Here is a 24,086-nt window from a genome sequence, read left to right as displayed (position 1 = left end):
CTGCATTTTCCTTTGACAATGTAGGGAATACAGTGCACTTATCTAAAACATTTACATTTTGAGAAAATAAACTGTATTTTACATCTGTGTAAACATGAGAAGCAAAACTATATTCATTATGAACAGAGATGCTTTGGATTCCTGCTGTTGAACCCAACCACTCAATATGCAACCCAAATCATGGCCCACTATTTGCTTTGAGAAGTCAACCTCTCCACAACCACCAACAATGCTTAGCTTTCCAGTTGCTGGCTAATCAAATGTTAGTACAGTTGAAGTCAGAAGTTTACATACACTTAGGTTGGAGTCATTAAAACTCGTTTTCCAACCACTCCACAAATGTTTTGGCAAGTCGATTAGGACATCTACTTTGTGCATGACAAGTAATTTTTCCAACAGTTGTTTACAGACAGATTAATTCACTGTATCACAATGTCAGAAGTTTGCATACACTAAGTTGACTGTGCCTTAAACAGCTTGGAAAATTCCAGAAAATGTCATGGCTTCAGAAGCTTCTGATAGGCTAATTGACATCATTTGAGTCATCAGTCAGGAAGTTAACTCTTGGTCGCAAATGGACAATGACCCCAAGCATACTTCCAAAGTTGTGGCAAAATGGCTTAAGGACAACAAAGTCAAGGTATTGGAGTGGCCATCACAAAGCCCTGACCTCAATCCTATAGAAAATTTGTGGGCAAAACTGAAAAAGCGTGTGTGAGCAAGGAGGCCTACAAACCTGACTCAGTTACATCAGCGCCGACAGGAGGAATGGGCCAAAATTCACCCAACTTATTATGCAAAGCTTGTGGAAGGTTACCCGAAACAACGTTTGACCTAAGTTAAACAATTTAAAGGCAATGCTACCAAATACTAAATGAGTGTATGTAAACTTCTGACCCACTGGGAATGTGATGAAAGAAATAAAAACTGAAATAAATCATTCTCTCTACTATTATTCTGACATTTTACATTCTTAAAATAAAGTGGTGATCCTAACTGACCTAAAACAGGGAATTTTTACTAGGATTAAATGTCAGGAATTGTGAAAAACTGAGTTTAAATGTATTTGGCTAAGGCGTATGTAAACTTCCGACTTCAACTGTAGATAGAACCTGCCTTAGCTTGAACTTCCCCCAACATTTAGTTTTTTGACAATACAGGAAGTAAGTAGAACTGTAGTTAAATGTTAGACCTCAGTAGTGTTAACTGATTCATTAGAGAATTCAGGCAGAACAATCTGGGTGAAAACATGCTGTGATATATGAAGGTTATATCCCTGATCAATTCCTAATCATAGTTCCTTTGCTTTATGTAGATTGGTCATCATGCATACTATACCTCTGCCAGGCCCAGGGGGGGGATCTACACTCTGGAGTGAAGTTTCCCTTAGGTACAGATCTAGGATCAGCTTTCCCTCCCCCAATCCTACACTGAACCATTACCGGGAGAAATGCAAAAAACTGACCCAAAATCTGCATTTAGGGACAACTGAACCCTACACCGGGATCTACATAGCACACTTATGTGAGACTTCATCGTAATAACTTTAATGGGGGTTGTGATTAACTACAGGGAGCAGGGATCCCATCTAGACCTTTAGAAGCACAAGAAGGCACCCTTCTAAGGTTTCGACAGCAATTACGGTGGACTTGTGATTGAGCGAGTAGTGCCACTAGCCGCTGTTGAAGCAGTGCAGTTAGAGCTGGGTTTCTCTTCACCCAGACTACGCTGAGCCTGTCAGCTGGATGCAGAAACATGGGGCTGGTACCGCCGAGCACAGCGGAAGCTACTAGCTAGCTGACCCAAGCCCCGTCAGAAAGGGCTGGGCGGGGTCCCTACTCATCCCCCTACTGATTGTCACCGTCGTTGTCGTCGGAGACCTGGTCAGGGGGGATGGCTCGCGGGTTGCTGGCCCGGATGCTGGTGATGTGGGGACAGGAGGCGATCAGGTTGGCGATGCCCGATAGGGTCACGCCCGAGCCGTCCAGGTTCACCTGGGTCAGACACATGCACTTCAGGAACTTCAGTCCTGAGGGAAATGGACACAAAAAGAAGGTATACTAGGTTTTCACCTCTAAATACTTCAATGGAAGTGTTGCAAGATAATGAGTGGGACCTATAGAGATGTATTAGAGAGCTCATGGTCCTATCTTTGCAAAGTGCGCCCTTTATTCAACTGTATGATGGGATCTTACCGTGGTCAGTGATGCGTGTGCGGCTGAGGTTGAGCTTGAAGAGCTGAACACAGTGGACCAGACCTCTCCTCACGACCGTGTCGCCCACCTGAGTACTGGCCAAGCTTAATACCTGGAACATAAAGACACAACATCAATGCTACTACTGCTAATAATTGCATCAAATCAAATTTTATTAGTCACGCGCCGAATACAACAGGTGTAGACCTTACTTACAAGTCCCTAACCAACAATGCAGTTTAAAAAATATGAATAAGAAATAAAAGTAACAAGTAATTAAAGAGCAGCAGTAAAATAACAATAGCGAGACGATACACAGGGGGGTAGCGGTACAGAGTCAATGTGCGGGGGCACCAGTTCGTCGAGGTAATTGAGGTAGTATGTACATGTAGGTAGAGTTATTAAAGTGATTATGCATAGATAATAACAGAGAGTAGCAGCGGCGTAAAAGAGGGAGTGGGGAGGGGCAATGCAAATAGTCTGGGTAGCCATTTGATTAGATGTTCAGGAGTCTTATGGCTTGGGGTAAGAAGCTGTTTAGAAGCCTCTTGGACCTAGACTTGGCGCTCCGGTACCGCTTGCCTTGCGGTAGCAGAGAGAACAGTCTATTACTAGGGTGGCTGGAGTCTTTGACAATTTTTAGGGCCTTCCTCTGACACCGCCTGGTATAGAGGTCCTGGATGGCAGAAAGCTTGGCCCCAGTGATGTACTGGGCCATACGCACTACCATCTGTAGTGTCTTGCGGTCGGAGGCCGAGCAGTTGCCATACCAGGCAGTGATGCAACCAGTCAGGATGCTCTCGATGTGAGGACCCATGCCAAATATTTTCCTGAGGGGGAATAGGTTTTGTTGTGCCCTCTTCACAATTGTCTTAGTGTGTTTGGACCATGTTTGTTGGTGATGTGGACACCAAGGAAGTTGAAGCTCTCAACCTGCTCCACTACAGCCCCGTCGATGAGAATGGGGGTGTGGTCAGTCCTCCTTTTCCTGTAGTCCACAATCATCTCCTTTGTCTTGATCACGTCGAGGGAGAGGTAGTTGTCCTGGCACCACACTGGCAGGTCTCTGACCTCCTCCCTATAGGCTGTATCGTCGTCGGTGATCAGGCCTACCACTGTTGTGTCATCGGCAAACTTGATGGTGTTGGAGTCGTACCTGGCCGTGCAGCTTGAACACAGTTTTACAACGGAGCTGCCATAGCTGCCCTATAACTTATTTGCAGAGTTCTATCCACTGACACAATAGTTGTCTACGGGGTTTCATGCCTGCTCCGTACCTGCAGGTGTGGCAGTCCGGTGACGAGGGCGGCCACTCCTCGGCTGGTGACGGCCGTGCGGTCCAGACACAGCTCCAGCAGCTCCTGCAGACAGCGCAGGGAGGGCAGCCCCGCGTCCGTCACCTGGGTGTTGCTGAGCGACAGCCTCTTCAGCCTGGAGACAGGAGAGGGGGACATTTCTATCAGGGTCGTGTACATTAGTGCTCACCGTAGCAAAACGTTTTACAACAGAAAACAAAAATGAGCGTATCTTATTGGACAGGTAATTTCAGGTAGTCCCTCTGTGTTTGAGTCCGTTTTCTTCTGTTTGGTCCCTAATGAATACGGCCCAGCATTTCTTCATTCACTGCAATGTCAACACTGGAGGACGCTGGTGAATCAACTAGAGCAGTGACCACCAATTCTAGTCCATGTGAGCAATAGTGTGCAGATTGTTGTTCCAGCTCACCACGAACACAACAAGTTAGTCTAAATGGTAAGTTGAAATCACTGTGTAGCTCCACAAGACAGAGGTTGGTGACCACTGAGTGCCAGTCTATCATGACAAGCGTGTATGTTGACACCAGGAGAGGATAATAGTTATGAGAGAGAGCTGACCTGGTCATGGCAGCCAGCTGGGTGACCCCCTGGTCGGTGACGTATGTGTAGTCAGTAAGGTCCAGCTCGGACAGCAGGGACAGTCTGGAGAGGAAGGCCAGGCCGGCGTCCGTCACCGAGTGGCGTCCAGGCAGGGTCAGCTGGGTCAGCCTGAGACCTGGGATGAACAAGCCAAAACAGACGTAGTACTTTAGTAAATACGTCGAACTATATACTGTGAGCCATACACAACATTAACGTATGCAGTAATCTTCCCCTGTAATCGGGGACCTGACAAAACAGGGTGAATGGACTCTGGAAAATCAATGACTAAGTCAATCAAACAGCAGTACTGCAGACCTTGAGGCCCCGATTTGAATACTCCTGCTGTACACACACACATACCATGCGCAGCTCACCTGAGATGATCTGGAGAACGTTATTGCCATCAGCGACGGAGATGCCGGCCACGCTGAGGGCAGAGAGGGCGGAGTGGGTGGCCAGGTGCTCCAGAGAGCCCTCCCTCACCGCCGTGCCGTCCAGGTAGAGGGTCTGCAGGCTGGGAAGTTCAGCCAGGGCCGACACGTCACTCACCTGACAGACGAGGGAGGAAGGGGTCAAAGCAGACCTAATCTCAAATGGGCTCAGGATATTGTGTTTGGGTGTGTTGTCGTGTTTGTACGAGCGCAAGAGTGAGCTACCTTAGTGTGTTTGATGCTGAGCAGTCGTAGCTGGGGCACACAGGCGGGCAGCGCTACCAGGGTGGCCTCCGTGATAGAGGTCTGGTTCAGACTAAGCTGGGTGAGTGTCGAAGGAGCAGACTGCAGGTACAGCACCATCCCTACATCGCTTACTTTGGTCTGGTCTAGCGACAGGAAAGACAGGCTCTTCAAGCCTTTAAGACGCAAAGGGTGAGGAGTGAGATTTTTGTTTTATCTTAGTCCTCCTTTCAAGTTGGTGAAATGGTTGACACATTTATCCATAATTATGAATTCAATCATTTTTACCAAGTTGAAGCGCCACTCTTGCCATATTATGCTCCCATATCATGCATTCGGAAAGTATTCAGACCTTGACTTTTTCCACATTTATTCTAAAATTGATTAAATTGTTTTTTCCCCCTCATCAATCTACACACAATATCCCATAATTTTTTGGGAAATGTTAGCAAATGAAATATCACATTTACATAAGTATTCATACCCTACTTTGTTGAAGCTGCTTTGGCAGCGATTGCAGCCTTGAGTCTTCTTGAGTATGACGTTACAAGCTTGGCACATCTCTCTGTACTTTGCTCTGCTCATCTTTCCCTCGGTGCTGACTAGACTCCTAGTCCCTACCGCTGAAAAACATCCCCACAGCATGATGCTGCCACCGCCATGCTTCACCGTAGGGATGGTGCCAGGTTTCCTCCAGACGTAAGGCTTGGCATTCAGGCCAAAGAGTTCAATCTTGGTTTCATCAGACCAGAGAATCTTGTTTCCCATGGTCAGAGTCCTTTAGGTGCCTTTTGGCTAACTCCAAACGGGCTGTCATGAGCCTTTTACTGAGGAGTGGCTTCCATCTGGCCACTCTACCATAAAGGCCAGTTGGTGGACTGCTGCAGAGATGGTTGTCCTTCATCTCCACAGAGGAACTCTAGAGCTTTGTCAGAGTGACCATCTGGTTCTTGGTCACCTCCCTGACCTAGTCCCCCCCCCCCCCCCGATTGCTCAGTTTAGCTGGGCGGCCAGCTCTAGGAATAGTCTTGGTGGTTCCAAACTTCTTCCATTTTAGAATAATGGTGGCCACTGTGTCCTTGGGGCCCTTCAATGCTGAAAAAAAAGTGGTACCCTTCCCCAGATCTGTGCCTCGACACAATCATGTATCGGAGCTCTACGGACAGTTACTCAGACTTCATGGCTTGGTTTTTGCTCTGACATGCACTGTCAACTGTGGGACCTTATATAGACAGGTGACCTTTAATCAGTTTAAAAGGCTTTGACTTAGTGTTCTTGCAAGGAGTCATAGCAGGCTTCAGCTTTACAAAGTTACCCCTTTCTTTCTCAAGGTCTTCTGACCTACAGTGCATTCGGAAAGTATTCAGACCCCTTCCCTTTTACCACATTTTGTTACGTTACAGCCTTATTCTAGAATAGATTTTTTTGTTATTTTCATCAATCTACACACAATACCCCATAATAACAAATTGAAAACAGGTTTTTAGAAATGTTTGCAAATTTATAAAAAATAAAAACCACTCCTCCTCTGATGAAACCAAGATTGAACTCTTTGGCCTGAATGCCAAGCATCACGTCTGGGGGAAACCTGGCACCATCCCAAAGGGTGAAGCATGGTGGTGGCAGCATCAAACTGTGGGGATGTTTTTCAGCAGCAAGGACTGGGAGACTAGTCAGGATCGAGGGAAAAATGAACGGTGCAAAGTACAGCGAGATCCTTGATGAAAACCTGCTCCAGAGCGCTCAGGACCTCAGACTGGGGTAGATGTTCACCTTCCAACAGGACCCTTCCAACAGGACCCTTCCAACGACCCTAAGCACACAGCCAAGACAACAAAGGAGTGGCTTCGGGACAAGTCTCTGAATGTCCTTGAATGGCCCAGCCAGAGCCCGGACTTGAACACGATCAAACATCTCTGTAGAGAAGTGAAAATAGCTGTGCAGCGACGCTCTGCATCCAGCCTGACTGAGCTTGAGAGGATCTGCAGAGAAAAATAGGAGAAACTCCCCAAATATAGGTGTGCCAAGCTTGTAGCGTCATACCCAAGAAGACTTGAGGCTGTAATCTCTGCCAAAGGTGCTTCAACAAAGTACTGAGTAAAGGGTCTGAATACTTATGTAAATGTGATATTTAAGTTTTAGATTTTTTTATAAAAATGTGCAAGAATAAGGCTGTAACGTAACAAAATGTGGAAAAATTGAAGGGGTCGGAATACTTTCCGAATGCACTGTATATTCACAAGACTGCTTACCAAACTGCTTACCAAGCATTAAAAACTTAATTCATCCACAGGCGTTCTATGCTGTAGCCAGGGTCGTATTTATTAGTGCACACCATAGCAAAACGTTTTGCAACAGAAAACCAAAACAAACGTTACTTATTGGGCAAGTTCAGGTATAGTCCCTTCCTGTTTCAGTCAGTTTTCTTTTGTTTGGTGCCTAGTGAATACAACCCAGAATTAGAGAAGAGCCTCACCTGTGATGTGCTGCAGACAGGAGTCTGTTAGCTTGCTACATGAGGCCAGGTTCAGGTGCTGCAGTTTCAGTAGGCTGCACAGCACAGAGAGGCCTGCGTCTGGACAACGGGAAGACAAAGAGATAGCAACCATCACTATCATAGCCACAAGCTGCAAAGATAACCGGTCATGTGACGCTAATAATAGTGTTGAAATAGGACTCTGGTCAAAAGTAGATCCCTTTATATGGAATAGGTTGCCATTTGGGACGCATAGTCAGTGAGCACAAATGCTGTCAAGGTAAAGGTATACCTGTGATGAGAGGAGAGTTGACCAGGCTCAGGTGCTTCAGTGCAGTGAAGGCCCGTAGCTGCCGGAGCAGCTCGTTGGTGGAGTACGGGTAGCAGTTGAGGACAAACTTCTGCATCGGGCAGCCGAAAAAGAGTTCCAGGGTGCGCGGGCGAAGGAGCCTCTCGCGGGACATGTGACTGAGCAGGAGCTCGGCCAGTTCGGGGGTCAGACACGACAGACTGCTACTGTACTGCATGCTGGGAGCTGAGAGAGGAGGAACGAAGGCGAGAAAGAAAAAAAGAAAGAAGTCGAGCATTTTCTATGCAGCTTTCCAGACATGAATTTCTGTGATCTTGAATTTTTTACACAATTGCAATAAACCACAACCAATATCATTGTATGTACAATTCTGACAATTTCTGAGATGAGATGGTTGGAAAAACAGTCGTTTGGTTAGGTCGTTGCTTTGGCAAGAAGTGAGGCCTTTCAACATTTATTTGTGTGCAAATAACAGTGTTGGACTTTAAAGTTATTCTCTGACCTGTCATGAGGTTGACTGTGGCCCGGGTGGCCATGACACAGAGGGAGGGGACGCTGGGCGTCCTGAAGGGTTTCTTGGGGGGGGATGGGTGACCCTGAGTGGCCTGGGCGTCATCCTGGGCAGCTCTCTGGAGGCGCTCTACTGCAGCCTGGCCCGCTGCCCCCGGCACCACACAACCTGCAGCCTCCTCTGGCTCCACTGCTGGGTCCTCTGCCACCCCCTCCCTGGGAGAGACACAACCACGTTTGTATGACATCTAGTCAACTGATTAAAGATAAGAAAAGCTTCCCGAATCTCCACCCTTGTGCACACTTCCTGTCATGGATTTAACAATGGTGGAAACTTACTCCAAGCCAATGCTTACACCAATCCAACGCTTTAAATCCATGACGGGGAGTGTGCAAGTTCACACTCTGGCTATAATGTGGAGAACTCTGCTGCATTCAAAATTAATGTATTTACAGAGCAAGTTTTGGTCCTGAGCCCCTTCTCAGGCTGCATGCCATCAAGGCTACATGCCAAGTCTGAAGTTTGCATGCCAACACATCAAGTCACAGCTTATGTTTGACCTTTAAGCCACTGGCACACATTCAACAGGTTTATAATAAGGCGTTGCAGTGCTGATCAGAGCTAAACACTGAAAAACAATCCACTTTCTACAGAGTTACCTATTACATATCAATTCAACTTGAATAATCCTACAAATATTTTTTCAGATGTAAATTCTGCTTAGGGTTATAAACTCAGCAAAAAAAAACAACATTATCCCACTGTCAACTGCGTTTATTTTCAGCAAATTTAACATGTGTAAATATTTGTATTAACAAAACAAGATTCAACAACTGAGACATACACTGAACAAGTTCCACAGACACGTGACTAACAGGAATTGAATAATGTGTCCCTGAACAAAGGAGGGGGGAGGTCAAAATCAAAAGTAAGTCAGTATCTGGTGTGGCCACCAGCTGCATTAAGTACTGCAGTGCATCTCCTCCTCATGGACTGCACCAGATTTGCCAGTTCTTGCTGTGAGATGTTACCCCACTCTTCCACCAAGGCACCTGCAAGTTCCCTGATATTTCTGGGGGGAAATGGCCCTAGCCCTCACCTTCCAATCCAACAGGTCCCAGACGTGCTCAATGGGATTGAGATCCGGGCTCTTCGCTGGCCATGGCAGAACACTGACATTCCTGTCTTGCAGGAAATCACGCACAGAACGAGCAGTATGGCTGGTGGCATTGTCATGCTGGAGGGTCATGTCAGGATGAGCCTGCAGGAAGGGTACCACATGAGGGAGGATGTCTTCCCTGTAACGCACAGCGTTGAGATTGCCTGCAATGACAACAAGCTCAGTCTGATGATGCTGTGACACACCTCCCCAGACCATGACGGACCCTCCACCTCGATCCCGCTCCAGAGTACAGGCCTTGGTGTAACGCTCATTCCTTCGATGATAAAAGCCAATCCGAACCTCACCCCTGGTGAGACAAAACCGCAACTCGTCAGTGAAGAGCACTTTTTGCCAGCCCTGTCTGGTCCAGCGACGGTGGGTTTGTGCCCATAGTCGACGTTGTTGCCGATGATGTCTGGTGAGGACCTGCCTTACAACAGGCCTACAAGCCCTCAGTCCAGCCTCGCTCAGCCTATTGTGGACAGTCTGAGCACTGAGGGATTGTGTGCTCCTGGTGCAACTTGGGAAGTTGTTGTTGCCATCCTGTACCTGTTCCGCAGGTGTGATGTTCAGATGTACCGATTCTGTGCAGGTGTTGTTACACGTGGTCTGCCACTGCGAGGACGATCAGCTGTCCTTCCAGTCTCCCTGTAGCACTGTCTTAGGCGTCTCACAGTACGGACATTGCAATTTATTGCCCTGGCCACATCTGCAGTCCTCATGCCTCCTTGTAGCATGCCTAAGGCACGTTCACGCAGATGAGCAGGGACCCTGGGCGTCTTTCTTTTGGTGTTTTTCCAGAGTCAGTAGAAAGGCCTCTTTAGTGTCCTAAGTTTTCATAACTGTGACCGTAATTGCCTACCGTCTGTAAGCTGTTAGTGTCTTAAGACCGTTCCACATGTGCACGTTCATTAATTGTTTATGGTTCATTGAACAAGCATGGGAAACAGTGTTTAAACTCTTTACAATGAAGACCTGTGAAGTTATTTGGATTTTTACAAATTATCTTTTAAAGACAGGATCCTGAAAAAAAGGGACGTTTCTTTTTTTCGCTGAGTTTAGATCCTGGACAGTATCAAATGTTAAATGAAATTGAAATCACGTTACAAAAAAAGACATTGCTTTAAAGTGGAGGTCATGGTCATGATATAGGCTAGGTTTAGGCTGGGCACTCACCTAAGTCTGTTGCCCTGGTCTGGCCAGTGGTGTCTGGGCTCCAGCCCGCCACGCAGCCGGTTCTCTGGGAAGAAGGGTAATCGGGGCATATCTGCTGGGGTTAACCATAGGTTAGACCTTTAGGATACTCAATTTAAATCTGTATTAATTCTAGAAGCCATACATCTTGAATTACACTACATGACCAAAAGTATGTGGACTCGTCGAACATCTCATTCCAAAATCATGGGCATTAATACGGAGTTGGTCCCCCGTTTTCAGCTATAACAGCCTCCACTCTTCTGTGAAGGCTTTCCACTAGATGTTGGAACATTGCTGCGGGGACTTGCTTCCATTCAGCCACAAGAGCCTTAGTCAGGTCAGGCACTGATGTTGGGCAATTAAGCCTGGCTCGCAGTCGGTGTTCCAATTTATCCCAAAGGTTTTTGATAGGGTCAGCTTTACACCACTCCAGCCAACGCTTGGCATTGCGCATGGTGACCTTAGGCTGCTCGGCCATGGAAACCCATTTCATGAAGCTCCCGACAAACAGTTATTGTGCTGACCTTGCTTCCAGAGGCAGTTATGAAACTCAGTAGTGAGCGTTGCAACTGAGGACAGACGATTGTTACGCGCTTCAGCACTCGGCAGTGACGTTCTGTGAGCTCGTGTGGCCTACCACCTCGCGGCTGAGCCGTTGTTGCTCCTAGAGGCTTCCACGTCACAATAACAGCACTTGCCACGTTGAAAGTCACTGAGCTCTTCAATAAAGCCATTTTACTGCCAATGTTTGTCTATGGAGATTGCAAGGCTAAGTGCTCGATTTTATACACCTGTCAGCAACGGGTGTGGCTGATATAGCCAAATCCACTAATTTGAAGGGACGTCCACATACTTTTGTGTATATATAATGTATTTCAGACAAATATCCAAGCTATTTAACAATCTGAATGCCTGTCTCAGAGACATATCCCATGCCTCTCATAAACAACATCTCTCTCTCTAATCACAATGTTCCTCTTCTTCAGCTTTAGCTCCGTCTTTGGCTGTAAAAAGAATCCCCGGCAATGAGCTTCACACGAAGTGTAACACTTGGATTACTGTCTGTAACTCAGAGCTTGAATACTCAGAAAGACAGACTTCATTTGGCACGAGTGAGTGCAGTGCAAACTTGCATAAGTTGGAAAGTCGGGCGCATTCACCTGCTAATCAAAGCAGCTTTCTCATGGTGAGTGAGGAGATATCGAACACCATCACTGGGCCAGTTGGCTCACTATCCTGACCGCAGGCATGGCAGGTTAGTTCAACGGATTTCTACACACACACACTGGTTCACTTCAACTACTTCTGCAGTAACCTGCCGTAAAAAAAATATATATATTCCCAGGGGACAGTAGGTTAAATCCTACTGCAAATGGGGCTGCAGTGCTCATCAAGTTCAAAGCCATTTGTCTATCCACTGACACAGAGAGAGGGCTCATCTTTATAGGACTGTAAAGAACAAGGAGTTCAGAGGAAAAAGCAGGGAGACACAGAGAGAGGAAGGAAGGAAGGATAAAAGAAAATTCCAAACAGAGGTTGTAGTACCATTGAGGAGGAAGGGCGGCTCTCTACCCCCCTCTGGCATCTCTTCATCGTCTGAGCTGGCAGCCGCCTCTGCATCACCAGGATTCAGCTTCTGGCCCCGTCCTGTCAGGGAAAAACTGCATGAACACTTTGGAGTGGGATGAAGTGGCACCTAGACGCTGATCTTGGGTCAGTTTCACATTGTTCCCACTTACGGTTAAGGTTAGGATTGGGGGAGAGGAAGCTGATCCTAGATCAGTACCTAGGAGAAACTGCGCCCGGAGTGAACAATTCACATTAAGCTGACCCAGAGAATGCCTGAATGAAACTTAGTGCCTGTAATGGTGTTATGGTGTCTTCACAAAGTGACGCCTCAAACTAATGGGTCCATAATGCAATAGCCTTCGTGAGTAAGGCAATTACACAGCGTTACATGGTACCACGTAACCATTTATACTCCAAGAAAATGCATTTCTGAAGGTAAAACACCCAACAAGTCATCGACTATGATATTTGAAAATACATAAAATACATTGTGAATGAGGACTTCATACGCCAGACGTGAATCGTACCCCAGGAGTGAGAAGGTCCGGTCATTGGGGGCCCAACACCAGGGATGCCTGCGTAGCCCACTGCTTCTTCCCACAGCTGGTGAGGCAGAGGTGGGGGCCGAGCGGGATCCTCCATCCCTTCCTCCTCCAACTCTGGTATCTGGGGCTGCTGTGGCTGGGGAAGCGCAGGGGGTGGAACCACCACCTCCTCCTGGCCCAATAACAGGCGTGCAGCTGGGCTGGCCGGATCCTGGGGTGTCTCTGGGGGCGTGGTCTGGATACAGAGGGCGGCGTTGGGCGTGAGGCCCAGGGAGCGCAGGGAGCGCGCCAGCTCCGCCTCCCCAAAGCGTTTCCGCGGGAACCCCTGGAGGAGGGAAAAGGAGGCCAGGGAGGGGTAGCGCCCGGAGATGTGCTCCATCACGCTGCGCAGAGGGGCGTCGGCAGGGAAGCGCTCCCGCATGGACTCCCCAGAGGGTAGCCGGATCTACAGGGAGGGACAGAGAGGGTGAAACCTCCATTATAACATACCACCTCAGTCTCCATCTAACTAAGCTACACAATTCATGCACGCCTCTTTAATCAACTAAGGGGTGCTCTCAAGTCAACAATCAAGACAGAAGTCTACCTATGCTCAGGGCTGTAAATTAATACAAGGAGCACCAGAAAAGAAGATGTTTCTAATTTATTGAGATAGGCCCAATATATAGGCTATATATGTATTCTAGCTACTTCTGAAGCACACGTTGTACCATAAAAACGAATATGGAACCCTGTAAAACATTTGTTTATTATAAAAAGCTAAAATGTTGATGCAAAAACCTGTCATTGGTGGAATATTAGGTTTCTACACTGTGTAACAGGTTCTTTTTATAAATAATGGAGCCAATGTGTGACATAGGGATCAACATTTCCAAACGGATTTTCATGCAGTTCCACATGTGTACTTAGAGGAATAAAAGTGAATATATGCAAATTGACCCATAACTCCAGCGCTTCATTTTAATTTTCAAGGACCTCAACGTTATGCAATTGTAAATCATTGTATATATAGGGCCTAATATAGAACCACTAAATAGGCCATTACCACTAAAAATACCTTTTTTAGGCCTTGCCAATGCGTTGGTATTCAAATTATTATTACATTCTGAAATATGTGAGAATAATGTGGACATTGTCTGACTAAATAGACTGGATACATGCATGACAATTTTTCTGTAGCCTACAGTATGTGGTTGACGCAGGCACACATAATTAAGTTATGAAAAGTGGAAGGATTTGTATGGAAAGCCAAATTGAAGCCAACATTCGATGTTGCCAGCAGCATACCACCCTGCATCCCACTGCTGGCTTGCCTCTGAAGCTAAGTTGATCCTGGTTGGTCCCTGGATGGGAGACCATATGCTTCTGGAAGTGGTGTTGGAAGGTCAGTAAGAAGCACTCTTTCCTCTGGTAAAATAAATAAATAATAATATCCCAATGCCCCAGGGCAGTGATTGGGGACATTGCCCTGTGCAGTGTGCCGTCTTTCGGATGGGACGTTTAACGGGTGTCCTGACTCTCTGTGGTCACTAAAGATTCCATGGCACTTATCGTAAGAGTAGGGGTGTTAACCCTGGGGTCCTGGCTAAATTCCCAATCTGGCCCTCATACCATCATGGCCACCTTATCATCCCCAGCTTCCAATTGGCTCATTCATCTCCTCTCCCCATTAACTATTCCCCAGGTCGTTGCTGTAAATGAGAATGTGTTCTCAGTCAATTTACCTGATAAAATAAGGGTAAAAGAGTTATTCTCATAATAAGCGCACATGGTTTTACCGCACCCTTCAATTGAAGAGGCAGGAAACAAACGAAAGTGGCCACATTTCTCACAAAAACAATTTAAAAATGAAATCAGGGAAAATCATAAAGGCAACAGGAGAACTTATAAATTAGCTACAATAATTACAAGGACTTTTCAAGCACCAAATTGAAGAAATGTCTGCTTTTTAAAGTAGTCCTACTCCAGTACTTGAATTTCTGAGCTCCAAATTCAAGTAGGCTTTTCAAGACCCTTGTATTGTTTAAAATTGCAGGTGTACGTAACATGGGGGGAAAAATGTATTTGTCATGTTATTTCATTACCAGATGATAGAGAATAAGCCCACTAGGCTATTTATACTGATCAAAAATATTAACGCAACAAGTAAAGTGTTGGTCCCATATTTTCATGAGCTGAAATAAAAGGTCCCAGAAATGTTCCATAACAGTGGTGTAAAGTACTTAAGTAAAAATACTTTAAAGTACTACATAAGTCTTTTTTGGGGGTATCTGTACTTGACTATTTATATTTTTGACAACTTTTACTTCAATCCATTCAAAAAGAAAATGATGTACTTTTTACGCCATACATTTTCCCTGACACCCAAAAATACTCGTTACATTTTGACAGGAAAATAGTCCAATTCATACACTTATCAAGAGAACATCCCTGGTCATCCCTACTGCCTCTGATCTAGCGGACTCACTAAACACAAATGCTTCATTTGTAAATTATGTCTGAGTGTTGTAGTGTGCCCCTGGCTATCCGTCAAAAAAATAAATAATAATAATTAAATGGCCAGTCTGGTTTGCTTAAAATAAGGAATTTGAAATGGTTTATACTTTTACTTTTGATATTTAAGTGCATTTTAGCAATTCCATTTACTTTTACTACTTAAGTATATTTCAAACAAATACTTTTAGTGACTTTTACTCAAGTAGTATTTTACTGGGTGACTGTCACTTTTACTTGAGTCATTTTCTATTAAGATATCTTTACTTTTATGACAATTGAGTATTTTTTCCACCACTGTTCCATACCACAAAAATATTATTTCTCTAAAATTCCGTGCACAAATTTGTTCACATCCCTGTTAGGGAGCATTTCTCCTATGCCAAGATAATCCATCTACTTTATAGGTGTGGCATATCAATAAGCTGATTAGACAGCATGATCATTTAACAGGTGCACCTTGTGCTGGGGACGATAAAAGGCCACTCTAAAATGTGCAATTTTGTCACATAACACATTCATATTTTTGTTCAGTATAATTTGTCATTATATGCAGAATAATTAATAGGAATAGTATTGGGTGATGCGCATTAGTCTAGCCTACACAATTGCGCATAGTAGACTCAGTGTCCAATCTGAGGCACAAAAACATGAACACATTACCTTGATGTTTTCTCTGTTAAAATCTAATGAGACCCTGCTGTAAATCAAGCAGACAAATGATCAACATCAATTCGCTAGGGATATTAGATCCAACATGGAACCAGGTACAACTGTCACTGGCGTAACGAATGAGACACCAAAATATTCGCAAACACCTTTTTTCTAGCACTTGGGCTGTTGTTGCATCGCATGCGCTATCACAACAGCTGTTAGTCAATTGACTGTCATTTGGAAAATTCCTTCCTGGATCAGATGATGTGTGAAAACATCAAGGCTTATCTAGTCAGCTTGACACCAAATGCGCATCCAACAAGTATTATGCATAATTATTGAAGAACCACGTTAAATGACATTATCGATTTAGGTGTTAAGTAGAAAGGTAAGATAACCATTTTGGTTCGAAGCATTCGATTTTGCAATCACATTGTTTTGGATTTGTGTGCCCCCCCCGTAACAAATCTTGATACAAAAAACCTGTCCGACATACACTACCGGTCAAAAGTTTTAGAACGCCTACTCATTCAAGGGTTTTTCTTAATAGTGAAGACATCAAAACTATGAAATAACACATATAGAATCATATAGTATCCACAAAAAAGTGTTAAACAAATCAAAATTATATTTGAGATTTTTTAAACAGCCACCCTATGCCTTGATGACAGCTTCCAAAGTCATCCAACCATTATAATAAATGTAAAGCAAAAGCGGTGTGGTGAACTGGATGATAATGTATATTGGGAGAGCCTGCTTTGAGACAAACATGGGGACTCATCTTGATAAATCAATTAATATCAGATTTTTGTTTTCACGGAATCTCAATATGGATATTTGGTTACAATTAGGCTAGAAAATATTAGCTAAATTGAGGTGAGTGCTTATGATCATTATTCTAGGTTGCTCATCTATTAGCAGGACTGATCAGAAAACGTTGCTAGCATGTTATGTAGCCTAACGTTAGTGGATTATTTGGCTTTTCACTCGTGTAATAGCCTAGGCTTCTCCAAACCAAAATCCTGTGACTTGTCTGGTAATGAATCAATGTGATTTTTTAAAACTAAAACTCCATATTTTCGGTTAATTGACCTCTGGCTGGGAAAATACGTGGAGGTGCAGCTCATCTATTCGTTTGCTCATTTATAACATATCAGAAACATTTAGCATGTTATAATGTAAGCTTAAATCAATAAGTGCATTATTTTGCTATTGATTGACATTAGGCAATTCCAAAAGCCTGAGGAGGTTGTGAAATATGAACACGACACTCACATGCTTTTGAAAACATAGAAAATAATAAAAATCTACGCATATCATGATGAAAATAGTCACACGGGAACAACAGTACAGTGAAGCGCACTGGTCGTAGAGCAAAATATTTAGGAGCATATGCAACCAAAATGGTCGCACTTTAGAGCACTGCCTATGCTGCTAGGCATACAGTGGCTTCATAAAGTATTCATACCACTTGACTTATTCCACATTTTGTTATTACAGTCTGAATAAAAAAATGATTTCAATTTCTCTTCTCACCATCTACACACAATACCCCATAATGACAAAGTGAAAACATGTTTTTAGACATCTCTTTTCGCTCTCAAATTTATTGAGAATGAAATACAGAAATATTGAATTTACATAAGTATTCACAACCCTGAGTCAGTACTTTGTAGAAGAACCTTTGCCAGCAATTACAGCTGAACCTTTCTGGGTAATTCGCTTTGCACACCTGGATTGTGAACATTTGCCCAATATTATTTTCAAAATTATTCAAGCTCTGTCAAATTGGTTGTTGATCATTGCTAGACAACCATTTTCGGGTCTTGCCATAGATTTGAGTAGATTTAAGTCAGAACTGTAACTTGACCACTCAGGAACATTCACTGTCTTCTTGATAAGCAACTCCAGTGTAGATTTGGGCTTGTGTTTTAGGTTATTGTCCTGATGAAAGGTGAATTCATCTCCCAGTGTCTGATGGAAAGCAGACTGAACCAGGTTTTCCTATAGGATTTTGCCTGTGCTTAGCTTCATTCCATTCTTATCCTGAAAAACTCCCCAGTCCTTAACAACTACAAGCACAGACATAACATCATGCAGTCACGACTATGTTTGAAAATATGGAGAGTGGTAATACTCTAATGTTTTGTATTGTATTTGCCCCAAACATAACACTTTGCATTCAGGACAAAAAGTGAATTGCTTGGCCACATTTTTTGTAGTATTACTTTAGTGCCTTATTTCAAACAGGATGCATGTTTTGGAATATTTTTATTCTGTGCAGGCTTCCTTTTCATTCTGTCAATTAAGTTAGTATTGTGAAGTAACTACAATGTTGTTGATCCATCCTAAGTTCTATCACAGCCATGTAACTATGTAACTGTTTTAAAGTCACCATTGGCTTCATGGTGAAATCCCTGAGCAGTTTCCTTCCTCTCTGTCAACTGAGTTAGGAAAGACGCCTATATCTTTGTAGTTACTGGGTAATTAACAACTTCACCATTCTCAAAGGGATATTCAATGTCTGCTTTTTATTTTAATCCATCTACCAATAGGTTCCCTTCTTTACGAGGCATTGGAAAACCTCTTTTTATTTGAATCTGTGTTTGAAATTCAATGCTCGACTGAGGGACCTTACAGATTATTGTATGTTTGGGGTACAGAGATGAGGTAGTCATTCAAAAATCATGTTAAACACTATTATTGCAGTCCATGTAACTTATTAAACACATTTTTACTCCTAAACGTATTTAAGCTTGCCATAGCAAAGGGGTTGAATACTTATTGACTCAAAGACATTTCAGCTTTTCATTTTTAAATACATTTGTAGAAATTTCAACAACAAAAATAATCCACTTTGACATTATGGGGTATTGTGTGTAGGCCAGTGACAAAAAAAATGGTTGAATCAATTTTAAATTCAGGCTGTAACAACAAAAAGTCAAGGGGTGTGAATACTTTCTGAAGCACTGAATGTAAACATTGCCAGAGGAGGGTTCAGTCTCACCATACCATGAGGATGCAGTTGTTGTCTACACTAGTCTGGACCGAACCCCCCAGCCTCTGGCCTTGGCTGCTGCCAGGGGGGGACGTGGTCTCAGTGGGGGCGCTCGGCTGGGTCTTCTTCTCCTGTAAGCTCCTCCGGTCCTCAGCAATACGCTTCAGCACCAGCTCACGCTCCTGAGGTAACAACACACACGTCACAGGGATGCCATGTCTGAGTGTGACTTTTTTGCAAAAAGGGCTCAATATATAGTCTCAATAATTTGAATAAACCAATCTTCAGTGTAAATTGTGTCACTAGGCAGTATGCACTGCAGTATGTTAGACTAGCATGTCGAATACCCTGTGGCTATGCTGTGTGTGTGTGTGTGTTCAGTGTGTTTCAGCTGATCCATCAGGCAGGTGCTGCTGACCTGTTTCTTCTGCCTCCTCTCGTTCCTGGCCTCGTTGGCCACACGCATCCTCTGCTGCTCCTGAAAGTTACTCTTGTCCTGCCTGATACGGGACTCCAGCGGCAGCGGCGGGGTGTCTGTGGATGGGCCGGTGGGCTGAGGGGGTCCCAGGACTAAAGAGGGGCCTTCAGACACACATTAGAAACAGAACGGTCACTGCTGAAATAAAGAGTCAAATAACTAGCTACTATGCTATGTCCAGAGTAGGTTGGTGTTGCCCAAAACTTCAGTTAAGTAATATATATTTAAGGCTACAATTTCAAGCGAGGAATGTGTCTGAGGCAGGGGAGACGACTGGAAAAGGGGATAGATACCTAGTCAGTTGCACAACTGAATGCATTCAACCGAAAATGTGCCTTCCTCATTTAAACCTCTGAATCAGAGGTGCGGGGGCTGCCTTAATCAACATAATCGGCACCCGGGGAGCAGTTGTTGTGGGAGTTAACTGCCGTACTCAGATTTTTCAACCTTGCCAGCTCGGGGATTCAAACAAGTAACCTTTCGCTTACTGTCCCAACTCTCGAACCACTAGCCTAACAAACGCCACTGCCCCCTCTCATTGAAGTCACAAAGTTCAAGGTCGAACGCAGTACTGTAGGCTATTTCCAGAAAGTAAGATCCCCATTATGGTGAATGGGAAAATGGCAATCTTCATGTAAATATTTACATATTTTTTTACACAATCATTGTACCAATAATTGCTTCATTCCCACCACATGCATGTCCTTGAACCGATTATTTTTAAATCGCACACAAAATAAGAAGGAAAATTGAGTTGCTACCACCAGCCTACACTACCCCGGTTGGCCTTCAACTTGAGATACTAAATGAGAGGGGAGCAGCACTAAGGTAGCCTGCAAAGTCACTTCCTAGAGTAGCTAAAACTACACATGCGATGTTTCCAAAAACTCCTCCATGAGCAAGGTGGCAATACGTCAAATGCACCACAAAGACTTCATGTAATCAATGTCATCACTATGTTATAACAAATAAGCATTATTGGAAGATTATGAGGGAGGGAGATTAGCTTGGAAACAAAAAGCTTGGATAATTTATTGTAACTTATGCCCTGTCCTGTACACAGTTCCCCTGTATATGCAGCTGGAAACAAGGCAAAGCCACTCGCTGTTCCAAGTTTCACAAGACCGTTATCTGATTTGTACAAAAGGGATTAAAGACACCGCAAGCGGTCAATTGTGCACAATAAGACATTGGACTATTACATTACATTACAGTATGCAATCAACCATGAAAAACAAATGCCTGATGAAATATCATAATGGTGTGTCACACCTCTACTGCCATTGGGCGATGTCTGTGAGTGTGATGTGCTTGGGGGGCAAGAGCTCCCCGCATCTTTGGGAGGGTTGAATGCAGCGAACGCCGTTGAAACTGGCTGGGATGGATTTTTGACCAGCTTGTGCCTCAGATTTTCACCTTGTAAAAGCCTGCCGTAAACACATAGAAAAAAAGATGGGGGGGGAAAAAACATTAACCATTTGACATGTTCAGTTATTGGCAGCACCTGTCTTGACATGGGAAAACAGTTCCTTGCCTGTCCATTTACGGGTTATGGTTTAGGAGGACTCACCACTCAGCTGCATCAGGCACTGAGAAGTGTCCTGCCTGCACGGCAGACTGGATCTGCTCCTCACTGAAACCCATCTCACACAGGGTATGGAACAACTCTCCGATAGTCTGCAACACAAGGCCGTGGGGGTGTGAGACAAAACAGGAAAACTCATAACAAAAGGCGGGCCTATACACAAATCGCACTCTTGCCCGAACACAAAAGGGGCAAAGGGTGCCCCTGGTGTCTTTGAGCAGATCAATCAGATGATGCCCTATAAAGTCAATCAATAATGCCTGAATGAAGTGTGACTGATGAATGGAGTGATTGTTTGGCTCTGACGACAAAGTGCAAGTTTGACCAAAGACAGCAGCTGATTGAAGTGAGCTAGCCTTGAGATGAATCCTTATAGGGAAATGCTGTGTTGTCATACAAGCTTGTTTTCTAGGTCTGATGAAGCTCAACAATTTCATACGCATTTTCAACTAGCTGGCTAGCTTAGTTGGTATCTAGCTAGCTGTATTGTACTTCGAGTGCCAATTAATAAACTATAGTCACAGATAGAACGATGAGACAGATATGTCCTCAGATGTATAAATGTGAAGCATCTGCTTGGCGTTTCCACTCATGAGAGGAAGCCCACTGACCGGTGTCGTGCCGAAAATCTCACCCCTGCCAGAATTCTCCCCCCTTTCGAGTGAACGAGCACGCACTCAACTCTTCATTGCTGTGACTTTCTTGCTAGTTGAGATTTCTGCTCTTCCGGCCGTTGTCAGTTTAGCCTACATTTCACTGATCTTAGTAGCAGAAAGCATTTTTTTATTTGTGTCCTTTGATCGCCGGGGGAGGCACTAGTAATGTCTGCAGTTTTCGGTTTCTATTAGTCTATAAATAAATGTATTTGCCAAAATTCGTCATCTCTCCCATGTCTTATTCGACTAGAAGTTGTTCGGAAATGTTTATTGCTTGCCTACATTTTACTCCTTCTGTTTAATATAACACACATACATTAATTATTCATTTCAGTTGCCTATCCTGATGTGAAGTTTGTTCTATAGAAAGTATTTCACTCTGATGTGTGCCACAGAAAGTATTTAAATCAATTTTGTCACTAAAGGAAATTAGAAGGGGGGATTTCGGCAAGGCCATTTTCTTGCCTGCTGAAGTTCTCCCCCCCTTCCATTTTGGGACTGCAAGGCCTGGCACACTTCATAATCGTTTTGGTAGCTCATGTTGACCAGTAGGGTGTGCCACAGAAAGTATTTGACTCTAGCCACATAATTAAGGAAATTAGAAAGGGGTGGTGGGGGTATTTCGGCAAGGCCATTTTCTTGCCTGCCAGAATTCAACCACCCTTCTAATTTCCTTCATGTTGTGGCTAGTCAAATACTTTCCGTGGCACACACTACTGGTCAACATGAGCTACCAAAATGATTCTGAAGTGTGCCAGGCCTTGCAGTCCTAAAATAGTAGGGGGGGTGGGAGAATTTCGGCAGGCAAGAAAACGGCCCTTCTAATTTATTTAATTTTGTCACTACAGTCAAGTACTTTCTGTGGCACACATCAGTCAAATACTTTCTATAGAACAAACTTCCCGTCAGGATAGGCAACCGAAATTAATAATCAATGTATGTGTGTTATATTCAACAGAGGGAGTAAAATGTAGGCAAGCAATAAACATTTCAGAACAACTTCTAGTCGATTAAGACATGGGAGAGATTACGAATTTTGGCAAAGAGATGTATTTAGCCAAATAGCCAAACCGAAAACTGCAGACATTACTAGTGCCTACCCGCGATCAAACCGCCATAAAAAAACAAATGAAAATTAGCCTAATCTTGATCATTGACAGCTGCCTTGAAGGACACAAATAAAAATTGCTTTCTGCTACTAAGATCAGTGAAATGTAGGCTAAACTGACAACGGATCAATACAGTTTTCGGTTCCTAAAACTACCATCTGATATGAACCGAGGGGACTACGTTTTGTAGACTTAACCCTTTACAAAAAAATTTTTTTTTAATCGCGTTGTTTAGGAGTGCAACGGGAATGAGTTACTGCACACGCGCACTTCACAGAGGAGGTGTTCCCTGATGGAAATATGCAGATGTTGCTAGATCGCGCCAATAGGATACCGGTAGCTCGTACTTGGCTCTGCCTACTTTGTCGTTTCCAATAGGAATAAATTAGTCAGTCTGTGGTCAATCTTGGTTTAGTTACAAAAAATCTTTGCTATAGTCTAGGACCTCTACTCTAGGTTGGAAACTTCGACGTGACATGATCACTCTGAACTTCACTTCTTCAGGGAAATGATCAAAGTCCGGGTATTTTACTTGAGCTCATTCTAACCTAAACAGGACCATTTGTATCTTAAAGCAGATAACTACCGGTAGCTAGCTAGCTTACTGTCATCCTAGCAAGCGAACTACTGCTACGGGAATTTACAATGGAGGATGTGCTAGGTACAATAGCTAGCATAGTTAGCTAACGTTATCCAATTAGCTAGCTAACTGTTAGTTACTACTGTACCAACTTATCTAAGTAATAACTGTTATTCTTTAGAAGTGAAAGTATTAAGCCAGTTGGCTATTTGCAACTTACCGGAGTGGAATCCATACTTTCAGTTTCAGTGGTTCTTTGCACTAGCTAGCTATGTGCCCTGTTGTTGGCTTGCATGTCAAGGAAAGATTAGTAGCCAGAGCCAATGGCTACATTACAGAACGCGATTTGAACCTATCAAAACTGCTGACAGACATTGGGAAACGCCCCGAAAACCACCGTTATTCCAAAATAAGAAAATATTTATACAGACTACACACACGTTTCAACACTTCGTCGTTTCGTTTCAATATAACTGTCTGTAGCAATGTGTATTCAGACAGGACAGTCAGCAAATGATAATCCACACCACATAACCAGCAGCTCGTGGTGCATCTTTCTTTAAATTGCTGTATTTGAACAGCAGGGGTCACGCTTGCTCCATTTATTCTCTGACCATGGTTTATCCACGGCAAGAACAGTAGTAGTACAGTTTGCCTGGTACTCAAACGCCTTGCTCCGGCCAAACACTACGCCACAAAGAGCAGCGAAGGAATTCAGTTTGAGTCGTCAGGCAAAAGGACAGTCATTATCCCCTCCCAAATGTATCAGAACTTGTCAAGAAAATAACAGGGGACTTGAATTATGATGACGTAAACACTACATGACCAAAAGTATGTGGACACCTGCTCGTTGAACATCGACATTCCAAAATCCTAGGCATTATTAACATGTAGTTGGTCCCCCTTTGCTGCTATAACAGCCTCTGCTCTTCTGGGAAGGCGTTCCACTAGATGTTGGAACATTGCTGCAGGGACTTGCATTCAACCACAAGAGCA

At 44.0% G+C, this 24,086-nt stretch overlaps 1 protein-coding gene across 3 annotated transcripts; it reads right to left on the bottom strand.

The window, feature by feature from the left end:
• Positions 1–1,525: 1,525 nt before the first annotated feature.
• On the bottom strand, positions 1,526–23,613 carry LOC115195753 (uncharacterized). 3 transcript variants are annotated; one of them, XM_029755957.1, is made up of 17 exons: positions 23,311–23,613; positions 20,731–20,837; positions 20,433–20,587; positions 19,101–19,264; positions 18,697–18,864; positions 12,520–12,982; positions 11,969–12,070; positions 10,403–10,496; positions 8,056–8,279; positions 7,536–7,778; positions 7,244–7,342; positions 4,750–4,943; positions 4,468–4,642; positions 4,070–4,226; positions 3,473–3,626; positions 2,196–2,307; positions 1,526–2,029 (listed from the first exon to the last, which is right to left on the bottom strand). In XM_029755957.1, the coding sequence occupies exons 1-17, from the start codon at positions 23,323–23,325 to the stop codon at positions 1,848–1,850; spliced, it is 2,808 nt and encodes a 935-aa protein (XP_029611817.1). In that variant the 5' UTR covers positions 23,326–23,613; the 3' UTR covers positions 1,526–1,847. The 3 variants fall into 3 exon arrangements, with proteins under 3 accessions (XP_029611817.1, XP_029611818.1, XP_029611819.1); XM_029755958.1 differs by having other exon boundaries at positions 10,403–10,493; XM_029755959.1 differs by lacking the exon at positions 23,311–23,613 and adding an exon at positions 21,380–21,449.
• Between the last annotated feature and the right edge of the window lie 473 nt (positions 23,614–24,086).

This window comes from Salmo trutta, chromosome 6 (genome assembly GCF_901001165.1).
Source record: "Salmo trutta chromosome 6, fSalTru1.1, whole genome shotgun sequence".
NCBI lineage: Eukaryota > Metazoa > Chordata > Actinopteri > Salmoniformes > Salmonidae > Salmo > Salmo trutta.
This window is presented reverse-complemented; position numbering and strand designations above follow the sequence as displayed.

What these genes read in the sequence shown, in the direction of transcription:
- LOC115195753 (XM_029755957.1), bottom strand. An exon ending in TCAGCATCAAACACACTAAG is followed by an intron (nt 4,643 to 4,749) that starts GTAGCTCACTCT and finishes CTCGTCTGTCAG; the next exon opens with GTGAGTGACGTGTCGGCCCT. An exon ending in CACACGCATCACTGACCACG is followed by an intron (nt 2,030 to 2,195) that starts GTAAGATCCCAT and finishes CATTTCCCTCAG; the next exon opens with GACTGAAGTTCCTGAAGTGC.